The sequence below is a fragment of the Penicillium crustosum genome (assembly GCF_028827405.1).
Source record: "Penicillium crustosum strain IBT 35664 chromosome Unknown utg000003l_segment0_segment0, whole genome shotgun sequence".
Taxonomy (NCBI): Eukaryota; Fungi; Ascomycota; class Eurotiomycetes; order Eurotiales; family Aspergillaceae; genus Penicillium; species Penicillium crustosum.
The window spans coordinates 512,600-538,132 of record NW_026623124.1 but is presented as its reverse complement, the minus strand read 5'-3'; the positions used below and the strand labels follow the sequence as shown (position 1 = coordinate 538,132).

The window sequence follows — 25,533 nt, the reverse complement described above, 5'->3', positions numbered from 1 at the left end:
CGGTGAGATGTCAGAAAGGAAATGAATTCATCTTACACTCTTTATCTTCTATGTTGTATGTCGGTTGTGACATTCTTGCCCTATCTTCAAAGTGACCGGATTGGGGAGTCTGCCACTTAAACTGTTTTCATCCCAAGCAGCCACCATTCAACAATCGTGAGTAAGACTTAAGGACCGGAGATGTACATATTAGCTGTGGATATTAACCACTGTTGGGTACAGAGGAAATATGCCGAATTTATTCCCCCGTCAGATTGTTGAAGCTTACCTGCCACCTCTCAGACAAAGTGAGAAAAAGACAAGGTCGAGTACTCGACACCCAGTCACTTTCCATGGGCTACTGTGGCCATCGCCCAACTTTGTCACCGACGTCAAACACACTCACCAGCGCCATGTATGGGAAAGATCTGTGATCAAGGTCGACCTCGTATCGCGAAATCGCAATGACGTGGAGTCCTTCGTTGCTGATGAAGCGGGTGTATATGGCTGAATTGAGCAGAACATAGGACAAGTCCTGGGGACAGTTCTCGAAGTACGGGCCACTGGTATGCCACCGGTCCATAAATATCCCATTGAATATTACCTCGCCGCCTCTTTCATCACCGCCTTCTTGAGGCATATACAAGAATTTTAGTCGGCCGCTTATGCGGCCTTGTCATGTTCTTTTTAGATATCTTTTCAGATATTTTTTTTTAAATATATACGAAGACGGTAAAAAAGTATTTCCCAAGTGGGAAGAATGGGATGGATTCCACGATCCTACGTATATGTATAGTATTGTAGTAAATATGATGTTGAGTGTTTGACCTGCAACTTGTCAAACTCTCTCCACACCTCATCCAAATCACTCCGTTGATTCTCCCACACATCCTCAGCAATAATACTTTCTTCAGGGGGTTTTGAAATTCGAGTTTATGCCACTTCCGGCTACTCCATCTAAAATCATCTAGGACGAATCTTCTGGTCAAATGTTTACCTATGCTATCATTTCAAAACAGGAGAGTATTATATAACGCTCTTATAGGCACATCTCCGGGTCTAAATTCGCATATCGTCTTGACGAACCAGAGGAGTTCAGAGATCACTTCTTTTATCGATTTCAACTTGCCCTCCCAGACCGGAACCCCGGTGCTCTTATACCAGATATCGAAAAGAACAATGCGGATTGGAGGGAAGATGAGAAGGGCTGGCTGTGGTAGGAGTCATGGTCACACTGAGTGCTACAATAAGTGGGAATGAATTTCATGCCTGAGATACTCCCATAAACAAAATTATTTCCACATTGGCCTGATGCACACTGAATGATATCAGCTTCATTGAATTGAGCATATTCTTCAGACCAAGTGTGTCTCAAACGAATTATCACATTTAATAGGCGTTACACCCGATGAGTTCAATTAAAGATCCCCTAGACACTAACACCTCCAGAGACTTATGATGCATTTCAAGAACAAGATATTAAAAACACTTTTCATCACCGAAGTTTGATGGGGGTATTGAGTTCGAAGGTAGCAATAATGCAGTTTGTTTGATGGGTGATGCTATGAGTGTTGGAATAATCACTAGCGCTAAGTGCGATGAAGCTCCAATTAATTTCAAACCCACTGAGCATGAAAGAGGAGAGAATATGATCAAATTAGTGAAATCAAGCAACCTATTGAGCCCATTAGCCTCAAGGATTTGAACTTCGCGGCACAGGCTTCCGATTAGGAACACCCAAGTTCATAGGACGAAGATTATTCCGTGAAGGCTGGCGTTGCACAGGTTGGGGAACGTTCAGCTGATTTCCCGCAACAGGCTCATATTGCGGTGGACTTTCTTCATCAACGGTGCCCCGAGGAAGTTTCATCATACTCGCGGGACGTCTCACGGGGGATGCGGGAGGTGATCCAGATGGTGACTCCGGGGGTGTGGTAGGTAGCATGTCGAAGGACTCTGTGGAAGCACGATTGTCTCGACGACGAGGCGCCGAGGATCCTTCTGCCGCGGGCTCATCCTCAAGCGCCTTACCCGGTGGGGCTGCGGACTTGGAATCAGTTGGAGATTCTACTGTGCGTTGTGATGAGGCGTCTGGTGGGTGATACTCGCGGCGTGGTCCATCCACTGGACTCAGGTGGTCTCCCATGGCATCCTCGTAACTGGGCGGTGCGTCGTCATATGCATCTCCGGAATTGACAGGTACAGGCTCGCCGGTTGGCCGTGGTGGCATGGGTGGTCGGCTGCTTCCCACCTCTGTTGGCAAGCTGGGCTGGGGTTTCTGTTTAGAGGGTGATGATGATGGCTGAAGTGATGCAGCGGCCATTGCATCTAGAAGGGCCTGTGGTGGAGCAATTCCTGAGAATACTCTGACTGGCATTCGCAGGGGCAGAACAATAAGTTGAGGCTATGCCATGGTCAGCCAAGAGACAACTCTAGGGGTTGGTGATTCAACATACCTGGAATCCATGGGTCAAGCCCACTCGAATTTCCAGCTCGTAAGATCTTTCAATGTTACATGTCTCAAAGGACGGTGCCACCGAGTTAGGTAAGGGATATCGATTCCACAGGCTTGGATCAATAGTCCAATCAGTGCCTACGGGGTCATCTGGCTTGCCTAACGGGATACCCAGATTGCTGCGGCTCATGATAACCCATGAGTTAATTTCAGTGCGGTTGAGGTCATGGGCCAAAATTTTTGTGTAGGATATTAGTTCCACCTGCAACATCTGAAGGAAGATTGCGTCCGGTCCCTCGCTCAGCCTCTTGGCGAGGAGACGGAGGGGGACAGGTTCGTTGCAAGTGAGAATAGATGGGTTGGGGAGTCGAGCATCCACAGACACCCGAGGAGGCTCTGCATATGACTCTCGGGGCGCAGAAGCAGATCCCCGCGAGAAGATACTCTTTTTCTTAGATGCCATCTGCATTTTGGAGAATTGGTGTTGCCGCCTGGCGTAGGTTTCCTCGTTGGGATTCCCGACTCTTGGTGGCTCAATTGGAAGGAAATTGAGAGGCACAATCTGAGAAGCCAATTAGCGAGCACGACAATGGCATATTATCTGAGTATATCACTTACCGATCTGATATTTTCTTTGTAGAACTGCGGCCGGATGACTGTTGCCTTGACGAAGTATTTGATATCTGCTACGCCCGGGAACCCGCTTAAAGATGGTGGGAGAGTCTTTCTGACGTGTCGATTGGTGTCTTTAGCTACCTCAACTTTCAACCCGGAGAAGCTTAGATTCGTGAGCATGCTATTGGTGGTGCTGCATGAATTATTGAAGGGGAACTAGCGAAGCGTTAAAAGTGTTCTAATTGCCATAGAAAAAAGCTCTTTACCTTGAATTCGAAAGGATACTCATATGAGCCTGCGGCAAAGGTATATGTAGGCGCAGGGGACTCATTCTGCATCACACCCGGTGTTGGGAAGACGGTAGCAACCTTGTACAATATCTGCATTCGTTGATTAACCAATGCTCCAGTCGATATTTTATCTCCCCAATAACTACAATGAACCACATCCTCTTACCTTGTGGACCTCAAGCTCCGTTCGCTTCTTGTCCGAGTGCACATTTTGGGGGTGCTTGGGACCGGATAGACGAGTGCGACTCTCGCACTCCAGTTTGACCTGAATGGCCCCAATGGCTGCTTCCGTCGGTAGCTGTAGCACAACTTTGCCCTTCAGAAAATCCAGATTTGTATAATGGGTGTGGCGGCTGTCCAAGACGATATTTGCGGACATGGCGGCGGGCGCCCGGGCCCTGGCGGGGCTCTCTCTCTTCGGTTGGTGCCGGCGTTCGAAGGGTCAAATAGGGGAAACACGGTCGCTGGAAAATAATGCGACAAGTATCAAGCTGTTGGAAGATACGAGTAAGGCAACCTCAGCGCGAGACGTGGGCCTGTGAGATGAGGGGGAAATGCGGATTATATGCGAAGGATCTCGGGAATGACGTTTCGAGCGTTCGCGGGATCAACTGATTGCCAAGCAATATACAACTGCCACAGTTTTTCGGCATAAGCAGGGACTTTTGCAGAATTAAAGCCTAGAGGTCTAGGTTAGGCTTATATGCTGCGCCTCAATCAAATCACAGCCACATTTCTAAGACAAAAGGCCTCAATTCCGCTAGTATCCGGAAACTATAGGTTCAACTTGTGTCTGTACACTGTTTCATATTAAATTATTTTGAAATATGATCATCTATTTCACTAATTGGCAGATTTACTAGGTTAATTTCACCCAATAATATCTCCCTACACGAGTACACAGGCAAGAAGAGGAAGAAAAATATCCGGTTTCCAGCTCCAGGCACCAGAATTTCCCATATCAAACCCGAAGCCACAACAGGGCTGATGGAAATCCAATTATATCTTTCTCAAAGTCCCTCTTTGGCCAACATGTCTAGTGAACAGCTTATTAGTCTCAAGTGATCCAATCAGACCGTAACACATACCTGCAATATCCAAGTAAAATGCAATGGCGTTAAACCTGCATGAAGATCAGCATAATTCCCAAAATACAATCTGTAACCAACTAACTTTCGTTTGCTGCCTGTTACCTCTCCGACTAACCACTTAAGGCGGTTGGTCCAGTTGATCAGGTCTAGATGGCTCACGCCTACCAAGGTTCCTTTGTAGCCTGCATCGCCTCCCCAGCGGCTACTAGACACGCTGACTAGGCCATCATTGGGCCCTTCAATCTCCGCAAGCACTCGGTGTGAAAGCCGAAACGCAGACCATATGCTTGGCTCCACGGCTGCTCCATAGGAGAAATATCTGGGGAATGTTGGCAGGGCGTAAAGTGGGGAGAATATGTGGCACGCACCTGACATCATCCACATCTGGGGTATTGGGGTTGAAGGTCTCGGTCATGTATTTCCGTGTTAATTGAGCGAATGCTCCCGTCTCGACATTTAGTCGATTAAGGGCATAATAGATCTGAGGTAGGCGATCGGCTGCACAGAAATCAATGTTATCTTCTACGTCATCCCAGTAAGCGAGTAAATGGTGACGAACCTCCAATTTGATCAAGTACATAGTCCGCCACAGATGAGCCTGCTAGATAGTTAGCAAGAAGGCGAATAAAAGGCTATGATGGGCCAGACCTCGATGCGGAGATGCAATAGTGGTCAGTGACAAGACTTTGAACTTCTCCGGTCGTATGTGACTAATCATATATCGTGAATCAAGACCACTTTGCAAGTCATTAATTAGCTTGCGCTGTATAGTATGATCCTCTTGTTATGTCTCACCCCTAATCACAGGTAAGCATTAACTCTATCGCAATCATTTAAGGTGTCTCACCATGCTATGCCTATACAAAAATCAGTCAGAATATGTCAATATGTGTAGCCAGTAAATGAAGGTAACATACGCAATAATATTAACATCTTTTCCTCGAGCCCCAGCCTCGATATTTCGGGCCAATTGCTCAGCCCGCGCCTCAATAGAAGCCGATGGGGGTACTGTTGCTGTGATGACCTCAATACCTCGCGCAGTCAACGCCTCTTTAATTCCACGCCAATACTGAACACCGGGTAGATATGGGCCAGCAAGGCGCAATTCATCAAACCCGAGCAAGCCATGGGCGAGAACAACAGGATACTTTGGTGCAGCTAATCGCGAGTCAGCAATTGTCCCATACCGTTCAAATCTAGAGGAACGAACCATATTTATCACGGATGATTGAGTATTCATCGACAATTACTTTGCCATGGTCCTCTAATCGCGGTTCGAGACTTGGTCTGGGTCTGCATGGAGACCCGTGATATAACCTATTGTTAGAGTGGCATACAGTCTGGCCGTATGAGTAGCAGGCTATTGAAGACCGTTTGAGCGCATTCCGCGTAAGAACTGCATATTTCATTGTTCTGCGTCGTCCGCAGATAGGTTGTCGAACGAGACCTGGCACGGAATGACGCAACGGGAAACAGGGTTGGTGCCTCAGGCCAACATGGACTATACTTCTGTTTACCAAGAGCGTAACCTATACAAAAGGGAAAGAATTGTTTACTCAGCTAACTCTTCGAAAGTCCGTTCATTATAGTGAGTGTCTTTGATACGGGGAAATAATTCGAAACGACAATTAAACATCCCAAGATCTACTAATAGACAAGTTCCAACAGCCACTCTCATATCGCAGCAATTTTGACCATTCAATGGAATAATGTAGTCACTGTATACTCTAAAGTTGTTGCAGCGACATAGAAACTGCAATAATAGCGAGGACTGTGACGATCTTCTCTTGTGTCACGATTGCCTGTTGTGAGAGCCACCAAAGTGCTAGAGAGAACGGAGTCGCCCAGAAGAAAGACACGTAGGACAACATGGTTGGAACGTAATATTCCTGCGAATCTGAAATTATCTTGTACCGAACAAAGCATAATGTCCTATAAGAGGCAACTGATATAGCCCGGCGACGTATCTGAGTAGTAGAGACACCCCTTAAAACCAATAGCGTCACTGGCGGCAGTATGTGTTGCTAACGGTGACTCGTTGCCCTGATATCCATTTAACGGAAACGAGCACTGACACCTGCGTAGGGGTTTATCTAGCACATTGAATCATCCTGCGCCTCTCGTTGTCGTCGCCTGGTATCGAGTAAGAACAGCCACGGGTATCAGGGGTGTGTTGTCTGGATTGGTGGATTGGCGATGTATTTGAAGTTCGCCGAAGCATAGCCCTCCACAAGAGGTTAAGAGTAATCTGGGTCAATAAGGAAGAATAACCGTGTCGCGGTGGGCAGTACTCAGACTGGCCGCAGATCGAAAAGCCTAGATTCAAGCCATATATTTGGGAACACCATAGGATATGAATACGACATGTGTATTCCAATATGAGTGTGATCCAGACTCAATCAAGGTCATATACACAGGGTTAAACCAAAAAGAAACTGATATTGTCCGACAATTGGATATCGATGAACAGACACGCAAGCGCATTCACGCGAGGAAAGAAAAGATAACCCAGAATATCTACATTATGCCTTGATCTTCTCAGATGCCACGGGCTTGACGTCGGTCGTCACACGAATGAGGTCTGCGATCACCTTCTCGCCCTGCTTCTTGCCGGATTCCTTGATCTCCTGGAGCTTGACCTCGGCTTCCTTGTCGGCCTCCGCCTCGGATACCTTGTATCCGCTTGAGTGCTAGCGAAACATTCAGGTTAGCACTGTGTACTACCCTGGTTATAACCGCCATTTAGAAGCTGTATCTCACCTCGCCCTCAAACTTCTTGTACTCCTCTTCCTTCTGGTTCCTGTATTCCTCGATCTCCTTCTGGGCCTCTGATTTGGCGTCTCTTATCCGCTGGGTACGGTCTGTATTGTTGCGAAACAATTAGTTCGATGAAGCGAATGGCGATAGGTAAGTTTGTATTGCGTACACTCTCTGGCTAAATGTGATGTGACGTATTAGTGTCTGTGATAGGCAGCGATGAGGGGTAAGCGTAAGTTGGACTTACCTTTCTGCACAATCTTCTGAGCCTCTCTCTCGGCCTGACGGTTCTGTGGTTAGTATCTCCAGGCTGCGCTCAACATACAACCAAGACCTACATCGAGGAGGGTCTGAATGCCCGCGGAGTTCTGAGCCGACTGTTGTTCACCGTTAGCGACTGACCATCAATTCCGAGATAGACTACTCACCATATTTACTAGAGACCTCTGAGCTTTGAAAATAGGGTAAAGGGGAAATAGGGCTGGACAGGGACGATTAAACGGCGAGTCTGGAGCTCCAAGCCTAGGTCGATCGGAGCCACGCATCGCCCCCCAGAGCGGTGGGGGTTCTGCCACCAAACGCCGCCCGGTGATCGATAAACTGATAATCCCGGCCTCGTTTTGATGAACAGCTAACACGCCAGAACATTGTTTGTGACCATTGTTTGCTGAACCTCTGTATCGGGCCGTGCTCTCATTTATCTTGCCATGTCTCGCGCATCAAAACTCACATTAGCAGCCACTGGCCTCGGCACAATGGGTATTATCGGGTTTGTCCACTGGGCACAAGAGGCGGACAGAGCGGTATGCTACAGCTTCGATTCTCTATTTCTGGCATATACTTACTTTTTTTGGATGTTAGGCTATGCACAAAGGAGTCGAACGTGATATGGAAAAGCAGCGTATCCGACTAGAACGCCAGGCCGACTTTGAAATGCAAAAGGCCCTCGAGCAGGAGTACCTCAAGCTCCAGACGGTACATAGCACCACCGGTGACTCAAATACAACCAGTCAAAACACGAGTCCGGGGTCATGATGCATATGTTTGACTGTGGATATCAAGCTACGTTCTTTTGCGCGATCCAGTTCGCGATTCGGTCTGGATACGTTCTGGTTATACCAATGAATTCAACGGCGGGCCAGGTCGCTGATGCATGGGAACAAGGAGTTAAAGTTGTTTGCATATGTGATGCTGTACAAATATTTGAAACATGTGGTGTATAATATACCCTCATCTGTACCATATAACATGAAAATCGTCTCTCTGCCAATTTAGGTACTACCTAACCGATATCTTATACCCAATGCTGTAGTTTCCAGGTAATCCGAGTTGCACTGCAATCCCAAAGCAAGCTTAAGACCTATAGCATATACACACCAGTGTGGTGACAATCATCGGACATTCTGTTATGATTTTCAGGTCTATAATTATGGGGCCATGTCGTGTGGGCCGTTTACATGCTCTTGTGTAATATATTAGGTGTCGCTGTTAGTCGCGGGCATGTTTCTTTGGAGATCTGCTGACATTCCTTCTTATCGTCAATCAACTCCGAACACCCACCAAAGGTGTTCCTGGACACCACCATTGCGAGCTTCATCCGCGCCATGTGGGCTGTGGGCCCGTACCCATGTGCAACATAGCTTTTCATGGGATCTAGACTAAATGAGCTTTTGCTTACAATTATTGTACTACTATCTATTTATAAATCAACCAATTGGACTTTATTCGTGGCTATCGATTGGATATGGTTGAGTTACCGGAAACGGCATTCCCAATCCGGAAGTACGGATTCATACAACCCCCGAGTCTCGAATCAAACATGGGCTCTAAATCTAGCAATAATCTCATCTATCTCAAGCAAAGATTATTTTTCTTCTTCTCATCTACCATGAAAGGCCTGGCACCTGCTCGGTGATACCAGCCATGATTCAGCACCAAATGGCATTCAAACAACGACCCTTGAACTTCATTCTGGTAGTTCTATCAGTTATGTGTGTTTTTTGGGTCTCAATCAAATCATACAAGACGATTTATATCCCCAAGTCAGATGATAACCCTAGCAACAAGTTGCAGAGAGTCGCAAAAGTGTCCATGCTATACGGAGAGACGAACCATATTTACGAAAGAGCGCTGCAGAGCCATGAACGCCACGGGGAGCGATGGGGCTACCCCATGCATGTCCTGCGACAGGACATCGCGGTCGGATTTTGGAATAAACCGAGCTATCTGCTATCCTTGGTGATCAATGAATTGACCAAGCCAGCCGGCGAGAGAATGGAATGGTTGATGTATGTCTTTTCTTTTTGTATATGCTTGGGTAATACTGACTTTTGTAGGTGGGTAGATGCAGACTCGATTATACTCAACAACGACATCCCCGTTGAAGTCTTCCTTCCGCCATCAGACCTGAAAGATATCCACCTGGTGGCAACCCAGGACCAAAACGGCCTCAACACAGGAATTATGTTCCTCCATGTCCATTCTTGGATGATCAGTTTCCTTACCGAAACAATGGGTTACCCTCTTTACCTCCCTCAAATTGATCTCGGCCGGTCTGCCGACCAGGAAGGCATGAGACGTGTGCTCAACAAGACGACCGGGGGCCCAAAGGGACAGGGTTACGCGGATGGGGTCTCCTACCTGCCACGGCCATGGATTAACACCTACGAATGGGACTGGGCGTATGAAGGCAAATGGGGAGATCTGCTCGTCCACTTCCCAGGACTGGAGGAGCGCCGATGGCCACACATGGCTAAATGGTTGGATATCGTCGAGATGACTCCTCATGAGTGGAATTTGCCTCTTGAGGAAACTGGATATCTCAACAAGACCACAGTGTACTGGTCGCAGATTCGAAGTGCGAAGGAAAGTATCAAGTCTGCGGAGAAGAAACTGAAGTCTGGGGAAGCAGTGTCCGGAAATACCAAGGAGGCAGTCGGTGCGCTAAAGAACGCATTGCGTGAGAAATCAGACAATATGGAGCTGGTACAACAGCTGCTCCAGGATCTTAATGGGTTGATCGGGATAGCGTAGGTGTTCGATATGGGAGGCTTCATTCGTTATTGGCTTGTTCAAAATCTCTCTTACTGGATGAAATATTTCAAAATCTAGATTTGATTTAAGCAAATTCTCTTGCTCGCTCACCGTCCCAGACTTCTGTTTTAGAAAATACCACCTTTGTCGAATTCATCTGAACCTACCATGAATTGATTATCAATAGTATAGAGCATTCTCCAGAACTGCAAAAGCAGACTCGATGCTATAGGAAAGAAATAAATTCCCCAAGGGTGATGCATGGGGATCTTCGTTTTGGCAACATACTGTGGAACGAAGAGTTGCAGCGTGTTCTAATTATCGACTTCCACTGTTCGCAATTGAACTTCGAATTGAAGAGACGGGAAGTTCGGTCAAAGAAGAGGAGTTCAGGAGACGCAGCGTCGGAACCCCGGAAATCCATCCGGCTAGCCTTTTAGTTAATGGCGCAACTATATAATATAAGACTTGGAATGAGCGGGTGCGAAAAGTAAATAAAAGCGTGTTAGTTCTCCGGAGCAAAAAGCGACAAGAGGTGAGTACTCAAAATGGAAGGCAGAGGAAATGATATTCCATACTTCATCAACATTATGTCATGTCAATTGACACCCTATTCTATGCCAAATCTACAGATTGGATCTCCATTTTACATGCATACACCATCTCCATGCGCCATCCAAGGTCAGGACTAATGTTTCCTCGCCGAGTCACCGCCATCTTTACTTCGAGTCTGATAGCGTGTGTGCTCTTCTGGGCCTACTCCTGCTTGAACAGTATATTTATTGATCAACCATCGCAGTGCGAGATTACTCAAAGCAAAACGTTGAAACTGAACACTGACTTTAGTTTAGAAAACACTTTCAATGGACCATCAAAAGCCCCCCATACTCCTCCACAGTCCACAAACTATACAATCCGTATATACATCCCATTACTAAAACCATATTTGTCGGCCACACAGGGAAAATGTTCTGGATTGCGGAACCATTGAGGTTCACCGAACCATTAGGCAAGAATATCCTCATTTTGGACGTCGACAGCCGCCATCTTGATAGCCCAAAGGGTGTTTTGAGCAAGGCTCCATTGAACGCGACCGGACTTCCCCCAGATACCAGTGGAAGACTCAACCACTTTATGTTCGGTAGGTAGTCCGTCCCACTTCTATCTGCTTCCACTTTGTGATTGACGAGTGTAGCAATGATTCACGGCTACGACTACCGACTCGTTCAAATCCCCCAGACAGTCGGTCGATCTGCAACATGGACCAAGGTTACTGCGATCAGGGAAGCGTTAAAACACTACGAATACGTTGTATTTATAGATGCAGATGCCATGATGCCCTATCCCAATCTGCCCATGGAATGGCTATTCAACTACTGGGAGATCACTCCAGAGACTCTAGTTGCCATGGCTCTTGATCCAGACGCACCCCACAACCGTGATTGGAATAGCCGCACATTTCTTAACACGGGTTTTATTATTGCCCAACAAAGCCCTCGTACCCATGAACTCTTTGAGGCGTGGGAGAATTGCCCTAACGAAACGCGCTATCCAGAGTGCGGGAGGTGGGGTGGGGAATGGCCACATGAGCAATCTGCATTTGGAAACCATGTTAGGTATGACTTCAACAGATCGGAAGACATTCGTGTCTTGCCTTGTACAGAGGCAAATGGGTGCCCTGAGGTCGCAGCTACCGGGTGTGCTGGGGAGTTGGTGAGGCACTATTGGGGTGACAAGAGTTCGCTGCCGGCTGGTGTTGGGGATGCAATCTTACAGTACTTTTTGCCGCAGTTGCACGGGACTTTTTATCACAATTCTCGTGCTTTGGTGGTGAATAGGACTGAGCGTGTTTTTGCATGAAAACTATATGGAAGGGAGCGATGGATTGTGAGATTACCAGCCATGAAGAACATTTACATTTATATTTAATAGTATATTATATAAAAAATAGAGGAGTGATTGAATAGATCAAGTACTTTTGAGACGCAAATGTACTATAGGTTCTTTTGTTCACTTCCAGTATATATCTGAAGATGTACCAAGTGTGATTTCGAGTTTGCTGAATAGCAAGCAATAAGAGCTTTAAAAAGATAAAGCTGTCCATAGGTCAATCTTCGCTCTATCTCGAGAATCCCACAAGGTATCACACAAGTCATGCCAATTCAAAGGTCCTATGTTGTATATCAAACCTACCCAGGACATATATAATGAGGCCGGCTACCCTCGGAGGCCGGTAGCATTCCGGCCTCCGAACGCTAGGGAAGTTAAATTTGTGCTTATCGTCCAATCAAAAAGTGGGATCTGGTCATCAATGCTTGGCAGCGCATGGACTATAGAGCATACATCATGACTTGAGTAGACAACATTGCCCATTTATCCGTAATAGTGATCTATTAAGTAGCCAAATTTTTTATTATAAGCATTTTAAACACTTGGCTTAGCATACGCCTCCACAAAATTCCATCAAATCCCAGGAAAAGTAGTGAAACCGCCTTTCAAACCCTGTGCTGTATTGGGCCTAGCGCCATCCCGTGACCGTCCTCTGCCCTCTCTCACTGGGCAGTTGTATAGATCATATAGATGCTGAGATGGATGTCAAAATATCTTGTTTTGGCCGAATATACTCATATAAAGTGCCTCGAGTCTTAGCTAGGATAGACAAAGCCAATTTCCATCATGTAACATCGGATATTGCAGGATCCACGCTATCTCCTATTGTCTTTCGTAATGTGGACTTGAGGCCGGAATTGTTACCGGCCTCAAAGTATTATAAGAATCTGCTCCTCACCCGCCCAAAATCTCAGAATTCCAAGTCTCCTTTCATCTCTCAAAGTCTCCTGGCTTCTTCCTCATCTTTTTTACCCATTTTCCCTACTCCCTAGGCTCTTGACTTGGTCTTTAGCCTTTGACTTACACATCTACACTCTTCCCTACACTACCCCAACACATCCTTTATTCCCACACCCATATAGAATAGACTTAAGGTCTTTTCTTTCACTTAGTTCACCTGATATCATCATGACTCGAACCCAAGTGCCTTACCCTTCCCCTACTACCCTGAAGCGGTTCCCTCACATCCATGATGACCCTTCATCCGTCTCCCACTCGCTAGACCCCTTCACTATCACCACCAAGACAGGCTTCTTGCCCTATGAGACTGCCCCTGTCGAGCTGCCAGAGGCCTTCAGTGCCCTGCTGTCTCTCGTCAATCGTCTCCCTGTCGTCAGGCTCGATGGCAAGCCCGGTCTGTTGGCTACCTATGAGCTTGGTCCTGCTGTCAAGGCCGAGCTTACCGACCTGACTGATGAGGTCGAGAAGCTGGTCCTCGCTGATGGCTCGTATGACCGCTTCACTATTGCTGCGGTATTCCGTGACTACACCTTCCTGGCCTCTTCTTACCTGCTCGAGCCTTGCTGGGAGCACTGGAACAAGGACCCCGAAGGTGGCTATGGACTTGGTCGTGATGTCTTGCCCCAGTCTGTTGCTCGTCCTATGTATCGCTGTGCTGAGATGTAAGTCTTCTCTCTTCTTCCTTTTCTTTTATTACCTTAACATCTTGTGAATCATATTGATACACATCTTCATCATATAACAACTGTGTAACTAACACCCATCTCTAGCCTGGACCTACCACCTTTCATGTCATATGCTGCTTCATATGCTCTGTTCAACTACACCGTCGCCGACCCTGCCAAGGGTCTGAGCGAGTACTCTAACCTTCGTCTGATTCGCTCCTTCGAGAGAGGTCTCGACCCTAAGAGCTCCGAGGCAGGCTTCATCCTGACCCATGTAGACATGGTTAAAGAAACTGGCCCGCTCATTGGAGGTGTCCTGAAGATCGTTGATTCCCTTGAACAGCATGGCTCCCGACAGGAAATCAATGACGGATTCCGAGAGATCCTAAAGTCGATGGAGAAGATCGAAGCATCCATGGAAGGTATGTAACCCTAAACGTCCTAATAATCCCATCTTTAAGATCTTCTAACCTGACATTAAAATAGACATGTGGGGCAATTCCAAGCCATCAGAATACCTCTCATTCCGCGTCTTCATCTTCGGCATCACCAACCAATCCATGTTCCCGAACGGCGTGGTTTACGAAGGCTGCGAAGACAACAAGCCCCTCTACTTCCGTGGCGAGAGCGGTGCCAACGACAGCATCGTAAGAAACCAAACATTACCAAAAGAAATAAGTGATCAGCTTCAACTAACCAAACTCCAGATCCCCCTCCTAGACCACCTCTGCGAAATCCCCATGCCGGAAACACCCCTCACCAAAATCCTCCACGAATTCCGCGCCTATCGCCCCCTCCCCCACCGCGAATTCCTCACCTACATCCGCGAAAAGTCCGAAGAAATTGGCGTCCAAAAATACGCCATCCAAGACTCCGAGACCGCAGTTCTCTTCCTGCGCACACTGAACCACATCCGCAGTTTCCGCTGGCGACACTGGTTGTTCGCGCGTGAGTACATCATTCGTCGTACACCGCATCCCACTGCTACCGGTGGCAGTCCCATTGTAACCGTGAGTACAAGTCCTATTTCTCACTGTGTGAGTATCAGTATACTGATTGTTTTGGTGTTATAGTGGCTTCCGAATCAGCTCTCCGCCGTTATGGAGCTCATGGTCAAAATCTACGACGATAATCTTGCACCGAAGGATGGTGTCGCTGTTGTCAACGGCAAAGAGGATGTTATTGCCTCGCACAGGAAGCAGGTTGAGCCTATGATGGAACTTGTGCGTGATCAAAAGGAGAAGCTCGCTAGAGAAGTTGAGCGGTGGTGTCAGGAACGAGGGGTTTAGGTAGCTGCCCAGGTGGTTTTTGCTTGGTTCTCGCTTTATTAATGAATTTCTTGAGATTGTGAGACTGTGTTGTCCTCTATTCTCGTGTGTGTAACTGTCGGTATCTGTTACTATCTTGTCTATTTACCGATTCAAGCCGATGTTTCACTGCTAGGCCCAGGCTCAGTACGAAATCCCAATTGTAGAACTGTAATCCTTGGGTAAAGGAATTTGACTTTGTGTTTTGTATCAGCTGATGCCTATGCAAGGGTCTGTGCTAGTTGCTTCTTGGTCACATGTTCTTTACCGAGACGGACTAATAACCCACGAGGCTATTCTGAGGATAAAGGAGGCAGGTTCAAGATCAATTTCATATTCATATCACGTATCGTTTCCGCCTGAGTCCAGGTCATTATATTGTACAAGGGTGATGTCCTAGGCCATTGTGTAACATACGCCAGAGAGATCATCACCAGATATTGTCAATCCCTAGGTGACAATCTTGAGTCCCATTTGCCGGCCATAGTCAATGGCATCACGAGACACATCGTCGCATCCTTTTATGATTAAGGCGTCAAGCTTTTCAACGGCCAATTCATCATTCCGGGCATCCGCAAACATGCGAATGGTACAGCCGGTAATTCTCGTCTGCGACAAGTCAAGGATTCTCAGGTTTGGCAACATTTCCGACAGACGTTTAGCGAACAAATCATCCATGCCAGCCATGCAGGCAACTCCCAACTCGGTTAATTCTTTTAATTCTGGATTAAATTCGTCGAGAAGGTTAAGAATGTCGATGAGCACCGCGCTGTTCATGTTGTGGCAAAGGTTCACATGAAGGGTTCGGAGGGGAGCTTCGGAATGAAGTAGGAATATAACGAGTGTTGAGTGATTGACCCATGGGGTGTCATTGAATATCAAGGTCTTCAGGTTTGGGAGTTTATTCTGTCCCTCCAACAATGTATTTCCACCAAGGTGAGCAGGCCCGATGGACCCTGAGAAAAACCGTAGAGTCTCAAGGCAGGTTGGAAGGTTTTGATAGAAACCGGAATGGATAGTCGCGCCCCGAAGATCTAGTATTCGGAGCGGGGGAAGATATTCATTCTCTTGCACCGGGTGAAATCGGAATGATTGTGACCGAGCAGGATCCCAAACGAGCCCCAGCTCCTCTAGATTGGGATATACAGACTGAGTTGTGTTAGCGCAAGGACGAGATACCAAATACAGAGAAAGATTACCGATCCTAACCCCGGAATCACTTCCTGGAAGATCAAGCCGTGAGGATTTTCTTGCGAAGACCCAATAGTTAGACTCTTCATATTTGGGAGATGTTCAGGCCATGTCGACGTGGGTGGTGGCCCTCTGATAGGATTGTCCCAAACACGGAGAAAAACAGCTTTCTCAAGTTGCGAGAGGGTAGATAAAATACTCCCAACACACGCATGAGAAAGGCTGATGTCAGCCCCACAAACGAGACTCTTCAGACGTCGAAAATCTTTGGTTTTAAGGTAGAATTCTTTAGGATAGTCATAGCGAACCATCAACTCCAGGTGCTCTAGTTGAGGACATCTGCTCAGCATGTCGAGCACCTTGGGTGTGGTAGAGGGTACGAGATTTGTAATAGTAGCATTGGTCAGTTGCGCCCGCGATCGGTGGATGTAGTTCCGGATAGATGTCCAAGGTACACGAGATCTAGCTCCGGTGAGGTCAACCTGCATCCAGAGGCTAGTCAGACCACCCAAAAACCGGTTCCATCCTTTGCAGACGCGCATGATTGCCCTATATGATGTTGTGAGCTAGGGAATATTGGAGGTGAGGATGGAAACTTACACGACCTGTCTGAAGGAGAATTGCTGAAGCGTGAGTTCTGCGAGCTCTAGTGGCAGGATCGTGAATGGGTCGCGCCGGTTTCCTCCTGCTAGCTTATCCTGTAGTTTCTTGAGTAACTGCTCGAGAAGCTGAAGACAGTTAGTATGGGAAAAGAGACATAACGAAATAAATATCACACTGAAGAGTGAACAGAACAGAAAGCCAAGAAAGAGAAACTTACCCCACGGCCTGGGTGATCAGTTGGAAGTTTTTGGAGGGCATATTCATAGATGTCTCGGGCCTTGTTAAAGTTCCCATCTAGACATAGAACTTTTGCCAAGCGCAGATATCCCTTTTTCAAAGTCAGCGATGAACCCACAATTGAGAAGGAAGCAAAGAGGCGGATAATTACGCGGTCGTCGTTGGGTGCAAGCTTAACCATAGCCCTGGCATCAGCGCGGGCCTGGCTGTACTGCTTCAACTTGCAATATGTGGCGGCACGATTATCCAAAATTCCAGCATCCTCATTGTTTGCCACCAATGCCTAGATATATACATGATTAGTATGAATCGTGACGGAACAAACAAGATGGGGCGTACTTGAGTGAAGGACTCGATGGCGCCTTGGAGATCCCCAACTTTGTAAGCATTTTGGCCTGCTCGCTGAAGAGTAGCAGCCTGTTCTATGTCGGTCTTCTTTTTGGATGTTACTCCGCGTACTACACGCATATCTGGCCTTGAAGCCATGTTGAAGAGCAGATGCAAAGGCGGTTGGTGAGAATTAAGTAGTGGGGTAGGAGGGAGAGGTTTATTGCCACGCAAGGGACAAATAAGACGTAGGGGTTGGGTGATTTCCTTATCTCCACGCATTATGCACACAACGACGCACCATGTTACTATCAGATATCATTCAATGGCTTCTGGATTGTGGGTTGGATCTTCTATTTTTTTTTTGAAAAAATAAACAAAAATAAGCAAAACAAAAACAAAGCCAAACGAAATGTATTATGTTCAATTTGAATACCTCTACATGGAAATCTTCGAGTATATCAAACTAAATTAGAGCTTGTCTTGACTCGCGACTCAATTCCGCAATAAAACGGGCAGAATAAAAACATCTTGTCTCACCGCCAATAGAACTGCACACTTGGCACGAAAGGACCACCGCACCTCCGTGTTTACTTTCTTCCCCATTCGGCATTTGGAGTTATCTGCGTCGACAATAGAAGTGATCGCTGCCATGGAGTCGCATAACCTGCAGGCAGCTTCGACCTATGTCAACAACATCTTACTGGCAAGGGGATTGCTAAAAGGTGGTCGTGCGATCGATTTTGCCGACCCAGAAAACGAAGATGGAGGGATAGACGGCACCATGGCTCGTGTGATCAACTTGGTCAACGATTTGGTCTTGAGACGAGACGTGCGTGTGCTGCACTGAGATGCTACTTGACCAGCGACTGACAAATTTTAGCGCGAGTCCGAACACCGCGAGAGCTTATCTACAACTATTCGCACGCTGCAAGCCAGCGAGGTGGAACAGACCACGGAGATCGTATGTCTTCACTCTACTCATGTTGCACAGCGCGCTAACCTTCATCGTTTGTGTAGGGAAAACTGAAAACGAAGACATCCGAGTTGACTCGCTCGCTTGCTCTGGCAGAGGCGCAAACGCGCACGCTCAAGTCCAACATGTCCAGCGCCGAAGCGAACATTCGAAGTTTCAAGGAGCAAGTCCAGCGCATGAAGAGTACCGTCCAACAAGTCCGGGCGCAATGCGCCAATGATATCCGCAAGCGAGACCTGGAAATGCAGAAGCTCAAGTCGCATCTGGCTGAACGACAACGAGGCAAGCGCGAGGGTCTGAGTGTGACTACTATCAACATCAACCCTGCCTCCGATCGATCCCGTCTTTTGGCTAGCGGCGGAGAACGGGTAAATGACCCCGGTTATACCTTGAAGCAGGAGACTACCGACTTCTTGACCGAGTTATGCCAGCATCTCAGTGATGAAAATGATACCCTGATTGAGCTTGCGCGAAGCACTGTTCATACTTTGAAAGATCTACAAGGCTTGACGCAAGCTGAAAATGGGAATGGCGAGAATGAGCAGTCGGGTATGGCTATGAGCGTAGGAGCTCAGAAGTCTTCTGCGGGGCCTGTTACTTCGCTTCCAAGCTCGTGTGAAGAACTATCCGCTCACATGGAAGGTGTGCTAGAGCATCTACGTACACTGCTTACCAACCCGTCGTTCGTGCCTCTTGAAGAGGTTGAGATAAGAGACGAAGAGATCAAACGACTGCGAGAAGGCTGGGTGAAGATGGAATCCCGGTGGAAGCAGGCAGTTACCATGATGGGTGGGTGGCAGCGCCGTCTTGCGGATGGGGGAGATTCTGTCCAAGCGGATGAATTGAAGCGCGGCATGAATCTCGATCTCAGCATTAACTCAACCGAGGACATGAGCATGCAAAGCTTGCCAGAGTCCAATCCCATCCCGACAATCCTGGAGGACCAAGATGAGGAGGAAGATATGAGTGAACAGGAGGAGAAAGCACCAGACCCAGAGATGCTCAATCCCCCGAAGATGAGGTCCAAAATTCGCAAAGTACCCGAGCGACCCGATCGTGTTTTGAGGGAACGCAGTGAAAACACCATGACAAAGCGTCCCCGGAAGGTCTCGTTCACGCCAGGTTTGCAAGGCTCACCATGTGTGGACACTACCGACGACGATACCCTTAAAATCAAAGCCTACAAAGTCGAAACTGTGACCCGCAGGCCACCCAGGCGAAAGACCGAAACAAAGGAACCCCATCAGGTATGCAACCAGAATGATTTCCCAGGATATTCCCAATGATATTTCCAGGACTAATTCGCCCTACAGCTCAAATCCCACGAATCACTAAGCGTGCACCAAAAATTGGCCGCCGTCGAAGACGAGGCCCGTGCCGCTCAAAATGAGCAAAAGGAGCGCGAATCACGAAAGAGAAGCCGACCCGAGAAAGCTTCCAGGCCAGCAAATCGGCGTCGGAGTACTCTCACCACTGATGAGCTTGACGATCTCATGGGCGTGGCCCGGTGAAAAATCAATTGATACCCCCCACTAGTCTGCACTGTACATACATACTTGGAGCGAGTGCATGTAAATATGGAGTCACTTTTTCAAAATCGCGTACGATCAATATAAATCTAATAATGTATGCCTCTTCCAGAGTTAAAAATGGACCTCGGTAACTTGGCCTGCGGCTTCTCCGCATCATATGCCGAGCTTGTTTTGTGCATTTACCTCAAACCATTCAACCTCATAACCAAATCAAATTCAATACCTACTTCTATAATTCTACACCCTAGGAAACCTACCAAAAATCTCCCAATTACTCAATTCCATTCCCCAGCAACACAGCAAAACACCTACCTCGGCACATCTACACAGCGCAACCACCATCACCAAACAATGTCCCCTCCCGCAGAGCCAGACACCTTCAAAGGCTGGGTTGCCCATGATGCCAAAAGCCCCCTAACATACACAACCTACACCCCCAAACCCTTCACACCTACCGACGTCGAAATCTCCATCTCCCACTGCGGCATCTGCGGCACCGACATCCACACCCTCCGCTCAGGCTGGGGCCCCACCGACTACCCCTGCGTAGTCGGCCATGAGATAATCGGCACAGTAACACGACTGGGCAGCGCCATCGAATCCAACTCCACCCCTGACGCAATCCGTCTCGGCGATCGCGTCGGCATCGGCGCACAGAGCGGCGCCTGTCTACGCGCAGACTGCGAAGCCTGCGCCGACGGCGAGGAATCCTACTGCGCCCGTATGACAGGCACATACAACGGACGATACAGCGACAAGTCGAAGTCATACGGCGGGTTCGCTGATAAATGGCGCGGACCTGCGCATTTCGTATTCCAGATTCCGGATTCTCTTCCCTCGGCTGAGGCGGCGCCGTTGCTGTGTGCGGGTGTTACTGTTTTTGCGCCTTTGAGAAAGTACGGGGTTGGGCCTGGGAAGACGGTTGGGATTGTTGGGGTTGGGGGGCTGGGACATTTGGGGATTTTATTTGCTAGGGCTCTCGGGGCGGATCGTGTCGTTGCTATTTCGCGGTCGTCTGGGAAGAAGGCGGATGCTGTTGGCGGGCTTGGGGCTGATGGGTTTATTGCTACGGGTGAGGAGAAGGGGTGGGCTAAGAAATACTCGCGTTCGCTTGATGTTATCTTGTGTACGGTTTCGGCGCATGATATGCCCTTTGCGCAGTATTTGAGGTTGCTTAAGCGGGATGGGACCTTTGTGCAGGTTGGAGCGCCGGAGGATGCGTTGCCGCCGCTTATGGCTTGGAGTCTTATTCAGAAGGGGGTTAAGGTCACTGGGTCCAATATTGGTTCCCCCAGTGATATTCGGGCTATGTTGGCTTTGGCTGCGGAGAAGAGGGTCTTGCCTTGGATTCAGAAGAGGGATATGGTGGATGTTAATCAGGCGCTAGTGGATATGCATGAGGGGAAGGCGAGATATCGGTATGTGCTGCAAAATGGGAAGAAGGCGAAATTGTAGATTTGGGTTTAGATTAAATTCCCAGCCCCTCTATACGAGATGAGTTACGAACAAGCATCCATGGGATTCATCTCCACTTCCAACGTTTATCTTTTGGAAGGTCCACGGGAGTCTCCACTTGATAAAAATAATTAAGATTTTAAACTCTCGTATCTCGTACTACGATCCTAATTAGGACTAGTGGGTATCCACCTTATCCTTATCGGGACAAGATTACGAAGGTACGAGTATACGGAATCTCCTTTCCATAACTCCACGAATTTTTTTTTTTCCAAGGGTTACCTAGACCCCGTTTTAGATCTAGAGGAAAATTCTGAATTAGAACATATATAAGAGTGGAGAGAGTGGCCTTTTAGATTCAGTTTTCCAAGTCATTCAATTCAACCTGGCCTTGCCTTTTACCTACCCAATCTACATTCAAGATGTCTTCCCACGCCGGCTGGATCGCCTATGACTACTACCCTTCAATGGGTGCTGCAGTGGTATTCATTGTCTTATTTGCAATTGTCACTTTAATGCACACATTCCATCTGTTCCGTACGAGAACATGGTTCTTCATCCCGCTCTTGATTGGCGGATACTGTAAGTATATCCATTACCCCCAACAAACCCCAGATATCTCCAGTACTAACATACCTCCCAGTCGAGCTAGTTGGATATATTGGCCGCGCCATGTCATCAAAGCAGTCACCCGATTGGACCATCGGACCCTATGTTATGCAGAGCACATTGCTGCTCATTGCGCCGGCACTCTTCGCTGCCAGTATCTACATGGAATTGGGTCGGATTATCATTATGGTCAAGGGAGAGCGGCTTGCCCTGATTCGGGTTAACTGGATGACCAAGATCTTCGTCGCGGGTGATGTGTTGAGTTTCCTGATGCAGGCTTCTGGTATGCTTTCCTATCCCTCTGCCTGTTCATGATCGCTTTAGATCGATTGGGTCTTTCGAAGCTTAATGCTAATATACTCTCACAGGTGCGGGAATCATGGTCACCGGTGCAAACTCTACCAACCCCTCATCCTCCGTCAGCACCGGCCAGAACGTTATCATCGGCGGCCTCATTGTGCAAATTGTCTTCTTCGGCTTCTTCCTGCTCACGTCGCTCATCTTCCAGAAGCGTCTGGGCTCTCACGCTGAAGCTCGTGCGGTGGCGGACCAGTACCCATGGCGCAAGCATATGTGGGCGTTGCAATCGTCCAGTGTCCTTGTTCTCATTCGGTCCGTCGTTCGTGTCGTAGAGTATGTGCAGGGCACACATGGTTATCTCATGGAGCATGAGGTTTTCATTTATGTCTTTGATGGATTGTTGATGTTTGCGATGATGGTCATTCTGGTGATCATTCACCCTAGCGAGGTGAATTATCTTCTTGGAAGGGGAAATGTCGTCACGGCTATGGGTGGGTTGAAGGTCATGGAGGGCTCCAACGCGGTTTAACGGGTTCGGATCGGAATTTGTTGTGATTATTGTGGGAAGATTCAGGTGGAGATTCGAATTGTTTTTTGCATTTGTTTTTGTTATGGAATTTCTCCTGCGGTTTCAGCGTTTTGAACTTGGGTATACGAATATGAATATGAATAGAACAGAAAAATGCTTCAGAATGTCAACTCCCAACCTGTTCCAAAAAGTTAACACCAAGGATCTCTTTCATGGCCCACTGGATCAGCGGCCTCCACTGATCGTCCAATATTGCCCACACGGCTTTGGAGACCCTCACACACCACTCGTCAAAGCACCAGCGATGCTTCAAATATTGCAAGAGCACGCCATAGTGCGCTAGCATAACGAGTGCCAAAGGGTCTCGTTCGCGCAGCAACTCCATAAACCGAGGCTTCAAGCGGATCGCCCACTTCCCGGCAATCGTATTTGCTCTCATCCCGCTGTAGCACCAACTGAGCATTTCCTCGAGATTTGCAATAGACCCTTCGTAAACCTGAAGTTCATGATTCGGATCTCGCGCCCCGCAGGCTTTGTTCGCCTCGCGTAGTTGTTTCAGCATAGCAATCGTGTCCGTGGGCATCACACCCTGGGTCTCCTCGATCTGCAAAATCGGACCGAAAGAACTGTCCACTAGGAAACTCGTAAAATCCCGCGGGGCATAGATAACTTGCTGCACACCGCGAGTCAAAACAAGAACCTGGTACAGGTCATCGACGCATTCCCACGGATCCTGTGGGCCGGGCGTATGCGGGAATGCAAACGTGTAGATAACCACGATTCCCGCAAAAGCAAACATCGCCTTGGCATTACTCTCATTCACGTCACCCAGCATCTCCCGGAACAGCGCCAGCGCTTGATTCTGGTGCGCGACAGCACGATTAAGATATGACCCTCGACGGGTCGGTTCCGGTCCTGTTCGAGCAAGATGAAGCGATGACAGGGCCAGAATGCCGTGCATCAGGAATGGGTGCGAGAGGGCCTCTTCGGGCACGATGGTGCGCCAGATTGGATCGGTGCGCTCATTGCGCGACAGTGTTTGGAAGGTCGTGTCGCACCACTGTATCATCAGCTCTAGGTCGTTGAGGTTCAGTGCGGACCCGGCTGGGGTTGTGGCATTTTCGCTGCTGAGTTGGGTCAGGATTCCGAGGGACTCTGCGGCCGCCGCGCCTGTGGTTTGACTCGAGGGTGAACGAAGGCCCGATACGGGCTCGCCTGTCTGTCCGCTATCGGACCCATCATTTGCCCACAGTAGAGATGATGACGACCCGTACTCACACTCGGTGTGGCGATGGGCGCAGTTGTTGCAAGATGGTCGGGACTCGTCGCACTATAATTGGATAAGTGGGCTATTTTCACCTTTTTCTTTTCTCTTTCATACCTTCACTCGGCGCCTCTTACATTCCACGCAGCCGTGGCGAGATTTCCGATGTGGTCGTCGGAGCGCCATAGTCATGTGGTTATTGGATTCATAGTTTGAAAGAAGAAAAAAAACCGAGGTTATTGAATTCCCGATATTTAGGGTTGTTTTTTACCTTTTTAAGGGTAGGCAACAGGATTCGATCTATTCGGGGGCCTCGGGCCCCGTAGTATAATAGTATTATATAATCAAACCCTGTCGATCAAACCATCGAAAAAAAGGCTTGTCCTCTCTGAAACATTGTCTCGCATGCACTGCCTCCTTTACTTTTGGACATTCGGAGCGAGCTTTTCATTTCACCGTTCAGTCAGTTCTACTGTACAAATTACGAAGTAATTGGATAATATGCGTTGTATTCGGTAATTTTAAACAATTTTAAGAAATTTTAAGAGAATGTAGCAGTTGCGCTAAGGGTATTTCTCATAGCTAAAATAACGCTAAATAAACCGCAAGTGTCGTCCAATATTTCCGTGAGTCTGTGACCTTATAATTATGTGCTATTAATGAGACTTCCTCGGCCTAACAAATCCCTCCCCCACCGGCTGAAGAGCCCCCGGCAGCTCCCCCCGCTGCATTTGGTTTCGCCCGTCTGATCCTCTCGACTACGGCAATTCCTGAGATAAGAGCCATAAGGTAGAACCGCGGCCCTAGATTCGAGTAGATATCCAAGTAGCCATAGTCGATTTTCTTTGAAAAGATGCCACCAGATGAAAGCACCGCGACGACGGTCTGACCGTTCTCCTTGACTAGTTTATGGTTTCCAGATCCACTGCCAAGTGAGCTGGTTTGTTTCCAGGTGAAACTTTGCTTTGTGCCATCGTCTAGCTCCATGCGAAACCAATATGCGCGCTTAAAGATAAAGCCTTCTTTGTGCAGGTACTCCCACTTCATTTTGTTGAACCGTTCCGGGTCCGCTAGACCAATCTCACAGTCCGAGGAGAAGTGTCGGAACTTACACACTCCCACAACGGGCCCCTTGGAGTCAGGACTGTGGTGGAAAGTCAGGTCTGGTTTTCCTATTGTGAAGGTAGAGTTGTCGATGTGGTAGAGGTGTGTTTTGTCTGTTGTGCTGACATCGTAGTTCTCGCTCTTGGAGTTGTGAGTGATGTAATACTGGGCGGCTGGATTCATGATGGATGTGATGAACTTGAGAATGGTATCATTCGGAGTAGGTTTGTGATCATTTGTGATTATTTCCTAAGAGCTGGGGACCAGTGAGTTCGTTATATATCTAAATTCTCAGATCAAGTAGAGACTCAGCCCTCTTCGAACAAGTATTATACGAGTCCATCCTTGCAAGGCTGAGGTTATT

General features: G+C 47.9%; 13 protein-coding genes across 13 annotated transcripts; 7 read left to right on the top strand and 6 right to left on the bottom strand.

Annotated features, from left to right (window-relative positions):
• Window positions 1-1,672: 1,672 nt before the first annotated feature.
• N7487_007272 (arrestin (or S-antigen), N-terminal domain protein) lies at window positions 1,673-3,718 on the bottom strand (the record flags this gene model as incomplete). Its single annotated transcript, XM_056875002.1, has 5 exons — window positions 1,673-2,383; window positions 2,436-2,996; window positions 3,053-3,265; window positions 3,316-3,429; window positions 3,506-3,718. 5 exons carry the CDS (start codon window positions 3,716-3,718, stop codon window positions 1,673-1,675), a joined length of 1,812 nt encoding a protein of 603 aa, XP_056727190.1.
• Window positions 3,719-4,349: 631 nt separating this feature from the next.
• N7487_007271 (triglyceride lipase) lies at window positions 4,350-5,643 on the bottom strand (the record flags this gene model as incomplete). Its single annotated transcript, XM_056875001.1, has 9 exons — window positions 4,350-4,375; window positions 4,428-4,462; window positions 4,546-4,749; window positions 4,799-4,928; window positions 4,990-5,028; window positions 5,079-5,167; window positions 5,226-5,227; window positions 5,278-5,287; window positions 5,348-5,643. The coding sequence occupies 9 exons, from the start codon at window positions 5,641-5,643 to the stop codon at window positions 4,350-4,352; spliced, it is 831 nt and encodes a 276-aa protein (XP_056727189.1).
• Window positions 5,644-6,848: 1,205 nt separating this feature from the next.
• N7487_007270 (uncharacterized protein) lies at window positions 6,849-7,732 on the bottom strand (the record flags this gene model as incomplete). Its single annotated transcript, XM_056875000.1, has 5 exons — window positions 6,849-7,120; window positions 7,191-7,291; window positions 7,435-7,468; window positions 7,526-7,564; window positions 7,616-7,732. 5 exons carry the CDS (start codon window positions 7,730-7,732, stop codon window positions 6,953-6,955), a joined length of 459 nt encoding a protein of 152 aa, XP_056727188.1. The 3' UTR covers window positions 6,849-6,952.
• Window positions 7,733-7,885: 153 nt separating this feature from the next.
• On the top strand, window positions 7,886-8,230 carry N7487_007269 (protein PET117). Its single transcript, XM_056874999.1, has 2 exons — window positions 7,886-7,990; window positions 8,049-8,230. Exons 1-2 carry the CDS (start codon window positions 7,895-7,897, stop codon window positions 8,220-8,222), a joined length of 270 nt encoding a protein of 89 aa, XP_056727187.1. The 5' UTR covers window positions 7,886-7,894; the 3' UTR covers window positions 8,223-8,230.
• A 946-nt stretch (window positions 8,231-9,176) lies between these two features.
• N7487_007268 (glycosyltransferase family 34 protein) lies at window positions 9,177-10,220 on the top strand (the record flags this gene model as incomplete). Its single annotated transcript, XM_056874998.1, has 2 exons — window positions 9,177-9,475; window positions 9,524-10,220. The coding sequence occupies 2 exons, from the start codon at window positions 9,177-9,179 to the stop codon at window positions 10,218-10,220; spliced, it is 996 nt and encodes a 331-aa protein (XP_056727186.1).
• A 966-nt stretch (window positions 10,221-11,186) lies between these two features.
• N7487_007267 (uncharacterized protein) lies at window positions 11,187-12,080 on the top strand (the record flags this gene model as incomplete). The annotated part of the gene is made up of 2 exons (XM_056874997.1): window positions 11,187-11,361; window positions 11,416-12,080. 2 exons carry the CDS (start codon window positions 11,187-11,189, stop codon window positions 12,078-12,080), a joined length of 840 nt encoding a protein of 279 aa, XP_056727185.1.
• A 1,158-nt stretch (window positions 12,081-13,238) lies between these two features.
• On the top strand, window positions 13,239-15,024 carry N7487_007266 (indoleamine 2,3-dioxygenase family protein; the record flags this gene model as incomplete). Its single annotated transcript, XM_056874996.1, has 5 exons — window positions 13,239-13,732; window positions 13,841-14,157; window positions 14,222-14,382; window positions 14,443-14,745; window positions 14,809-15,024. The coding sequence occupies 5 exons, from the start codon at window positions 13,239-13,241 to the stop codon at window positions 15,022-15,024; spliced, it is 1,491 nt and encodes a 496-aa protein (XP_056727184.1).
• Window positions 15,025-15,492: 468 nt separating this feature from the next.
• On the bottom strand, window positions 15,493-17,559 carry N7487_007265 (Leucine Rich Repeat domain protein; the record flags this gene model as incomplete). Its single annotated transcript, XM_056874995.1, has 5 exons — window positions 15,493-16,191; window positions 16,242-16,782; window positions 16,834-16,961; window positions 17,054-17,356; window positions 17,413-17,559. 5 exons carry the CDS (start codon window positions 17,557-17,559, stop codon window positions 15,493-15,495), a joined length of 1,818 nt encoding a protein of 605 aa, XP_056727183.1.
• Window positions 17,560-18,052: 493 nt separating this feature from the next.
• On the top strand, window positions 18,053-19,887 carry N7487_007264 (uncharacterized protein; the record flags this gene model as incomplete). Its single annotated transcript, XM_056874994.1, has 4 exons — window positions 18,053-18,232; window positions 18,284-18,364; window positions 18,421-19,623; window positions 19,690-19,887. The coding sequence occupies 4 exons, from the start codon at window positions 18,053-18,055 to the stop codon at window positions 19,885-19,887; spliced, it is 1,662 nt and encodes a 553-aa protein (XP_056727182.1).
• Window positions 19,888-20,259: 372 nt separating this feature from the next.
• Window positions 20,260-21,363, top strand: N7487_007263 (NAD(P)-dependent alcohol dehydrogenase; the record flags this gene model as incomplete). Its single annotated transcript, XM_056874993.1, has 1 exon — window positions 20,260-21,363. The coding sequence occupies one exon, from the start codon at window positions 20,260-20,262 to the stop codon at window positions 21,361-21,363; it is 1,104 nt and encodes a 367-aa protein (XP_056727181.1).
• A 422-nt stretch (window positions 21,364-21,785) lies between these two features.
• N7487_007262 (RTA1 domain-containing protein) lies at window positions 21,786-22,801 on the top strand (the record flags this gene model as incomplete). Its single annotated transcript, XM_056874992.1, has 3 exons — window positions 21,786-21,945; window positions 22,007-22,255; window positions 22,341-22,801. The coding sequence occupies 3 exons, from the start codon at window positions 21,786-21,788 to the stop codon at window positions 22,799-22,801; spliced, it is 870 nt and encodes a 289-aa protein (XP_056727180.1).
• A 166-nt stretch (window positions 22,802-22,967) lies between these two features.
• N7487_007261 (Zn(II)2Cys6 transcription factor domain-containing protein) lies at window positions 22,968-24,283 on the bottom strand (the record flags this gene model as incomplete). The annotated part of the gene is made up of 2 exons (XM_056874991.1): window positions 24,183-24,283; window positions 22,968-24,131 (listed from the first exon to the last, which is right to left on the bottom strand). Exons 1-2 carry the CDS (start codon window positions 24,255-24,257, stop codon window positions 22,968-22,970), a joined length of 1,239 nt encoding a protein of 412 aa, XP_056727179.1. The 5' UTR covers window positions 24,258-24,283.
• A 457-nt stretch (window positions 24,284-24,740) lies between these two features.
• Window positions 24,741-25,352, bottom strand: N7487_007260 (uncharacterized protein; the record flags this gene model as incomplete). The annotated part of the gene is made up of 1 exon (XM_056874990.1): window positions 24,741-25,352. The coding sequence occupies one exon, from the start codon at window positions 25,350-25,352 to the stop codon at window positions 24,741-24,743; it is 612 nt and encodes a 203-aa protein (XP_056727178.1).
• Window positions 25,353-25,533: the final 181 nt, after the last annotated feature.

Coding starts and splice junctions, on each gene's coding strand:
- N7487_007269 (XM_056874999.1), top strand. CDS start 7,895: ATGTCTCGCGCATCAAAACTCACATTAGCAGCCACTGGCCTCGGCACA. Junction 7,991..8,048: donor CACAAGAGGCGGACAGAGCG/GTATGCTACAGC, acceptor TTTGGATGTTAG/GCTATGCACAAAGGAGTCGA.